At 35.5% G+C, this 2428-nt stretch overlaps 1 protein-coding gene across 1 annotated transcript; it reads left to right on the top strand.

The window, feature by feature from the left end:
- Nucleotides 1-1096: 1096 nt before the first annotated feature.
- On the top strand, nucleotides 1097-2227 carry LOC108455860 (uncharacterized). The gene has a single exon (XM_053019244.1). The coding sequence runs from the start codon at nucleotides 1151-1153 to the stop codon at nucleotides 1811-1813; it is 663 nt and encodes a 220-aa protein (XP_052875204.1). The 5' UTR covers nucleotides 1097-1150; the 3' UTR covers nucleotides 1814-2227.
- The last annotated feature ends 201 nt before the right edge of the window (nucleotides 2228-2428 follow it).

Genomic DNA, 2428 nt, shown 5'->3' with positions numbered 1-2428 from the left:
TTGAAATTATTGTTTCCAATATTTTTAATTTTACAAAACATTTTTCTAGAAAAAACAACTAACATCTTTTTCTTATTAATTTCTTATTTTTCACACATTTTACACCAAAATTTTCCATTTTCAAAAAAATGAGAAACAAAATTTTTATAGTGAATATGCTTTGACGAAAGAATTTAATTAATAATGCCCCGTGCTTTCTACGTGTGAACAAATCACATATTTCTACCTACAGTGTCTTCCATTCCCTAAACCATTAATAATGTCATTCTCGTAATAACTACCCAATTCTCTGCCTACTCTCAAAACTCGTTATCAGAACGCAACGTTCTGTCTAGCGATCCACGCCCAATAACACCAGGACGTACTACCAAGTACTTACTAACAATAAAAAAAAAATGTTAAATCTCATTTTGGTCCCTCTATTATCAAATTTAGCATACTTTAATTTGGTCCATTTGCTTTAGTAATATCATTATTTCAGTTAAAATATTTATATAGATTGTTTTTTAAAATAGATACTTCCAAATCATTATGATGACATATATATTATTATTTTGGTGTTTGAAGGCACCGTTTAGTATTTTTATAAATGCATAGGAACTAGTTAAATAGTAGTATAAAATAGAGGATAAATATTAAAATTGTACATGGATTTTAATTCAATGTAATGTGCAATTATACATAAATTTTGATTTTGTATAATTATACACACAAAATTTTAATTGTGGTTCGAATGTCTAGATAAAACTTTTGATTTCGATCTAATTGTATACATTTTAAAAATTAACACATTAATTTATTTTTACATCATATGAGTATAAGTATTATCTGTGTGTACAGTAGGTAAATGTAAAATGTTGCTATATTGTCAATAGTGTTGATAGTTTGTGAAAATTGAATCAAATCAAAATTTTATGTACAACATTCACATTGGGTGAAAGTTTATGTGCAACACAAGGACTAAATCTCGAATTTAGTAATAGTAGAAGGGCCAAATCAGAATTTGACCAAACAAAGTTAGAAGCTAACTACGGTTAAAATTCTGAATCTTATGGAAGTAACCATGGTTAACTGATCTGCCCCTATCAAAGCTTCCCTTTTATAAACCACACCCCTAACGAACAGCTCAAAGAACCTGCTTACTGCAAAAATGGCTTTTTACGTGGACGAAGAAAATGTCTGGAAATGTGCAAAGCATCCTTCGAAGCGACGTCGTAGCGGGATCTGTCCGGTTTGCCTCCAAGACAAGCTAGCATCTCTTTGCCCCGACTGCGCCTACACGCTTCCTTGCGCTTGTACCGCAGCCTCTTCTTCTTCCTCATACTCCTTCTCTTGCTTTTCAACCGCCGCAGATGTCTCAGGTGTCGGCGCCGTCGGTCAAGTTTCCAATCTCATCGAAAGCGAGCCTTCGTTCCGACGATCCAGATCCCTATCGATTCCTTTTCTCCATTTGAAACCGGAGAGTTTAAACGAAAAGAAGGGTTTATCGGCGAGCAATAAGAGCAAGACGCCGTCGTTTTGGACGATGTTTAGTAGGGCTAGTAACAAGAGCAAGCGGTTCGACAGTGAAGATCATGGAAGAGAAGTAGAGAAAGAGAGCGCAGCGGCGGTGGAGGACGAAAGGAAGAGGAGGACGATGATGACGAAGTCGAGGTCCGTGGCGATGATGTCAAATTCCGGCATCGGAGATTTGAAATCTTCGACGTCTACGAAAGGAAAGGGGTGGCATTTCACGAGTCCGATGAAGGCATGGAGGCAAACTAGGGTTTCCAAATTGGTTTTCCAACAACATTCTCCTTTGTATAGAGGTTGATTAATTACTGTAAGTCCTTTTTTTGCTCTTTATATTTGTATAGTACATAAGTAAAAATGCCAAAAAAAAAAAAAGGGGAACGAACGGAAAAAATAACTGAGTGAAATCGAGTCACTAATGACAATGATTTTCAATCTGGCTTTTTGGTGTTCAATATGTTACTGCAGTTGGTTAAATTTCAATGTGGTTTATTATTTTCCGTAAATTTCATAGACACGAATCCCGAAAGAAGATGGGGGGGATTAAGAAACATAAAGAATGTGAAAGTTGTAGAATGGGAAAGGGACAACATGGGTGCACTGCATGCATACATCCACATTTGCATATGCTTTTGCAGGTGGATATGGAAGAGTTGGTTTTTTGCTTTGTTGTATATTGTTGTTACATTTTGGGAATAAAAAGATACTGAAAGAAGCCGACCAACTGCTTAAATCTTTCTGCCTACCCACATTAAAGCTTTCCCTTCTGATTTTTCTTCTTTATATGAATTTAATACAAGATTTAATGGCTATATATATTGTGGTAGTGGTCCTTTCATTTCCACTGTTTCTTCATGGTTGGACTTTTTGAAGTTGGTCTCAATGCCTTTGCCAATTTCATGTTCTGTTCCTTGTT

Source organism: Gossypium arboreum, chromosome 9 (genome assembly GCF_025698485.1).
Source record: "Gossypium arboreum isolate Shixiya-1 chromosome 9, ASM2569848v2, whole genome shotgun sequence".
NCBI classification, from domain to species: domain Eukaryota; kingdom Viridiplantae; phylum Streptophyta; class Magnoliopsida; order Malvales; family Malvaceae; genus Gossypium; species Gossypium arboreum.
The sequence above is the reverse complement of the archived record's forward strand: the minus strand, read 5'-3'. Positions and strand labels throughout refer to the sequence as shown.

What these genes read in the sequence shown, in the direction of transcription:
- LOC108455860 (XM_053019244.1), top strand. Translation starts at nt 1,151, where the DNA reads ATGGCTTTTTACGTGGACGAAGAAAATGTCTGGAAATGTGCAAAGCAT.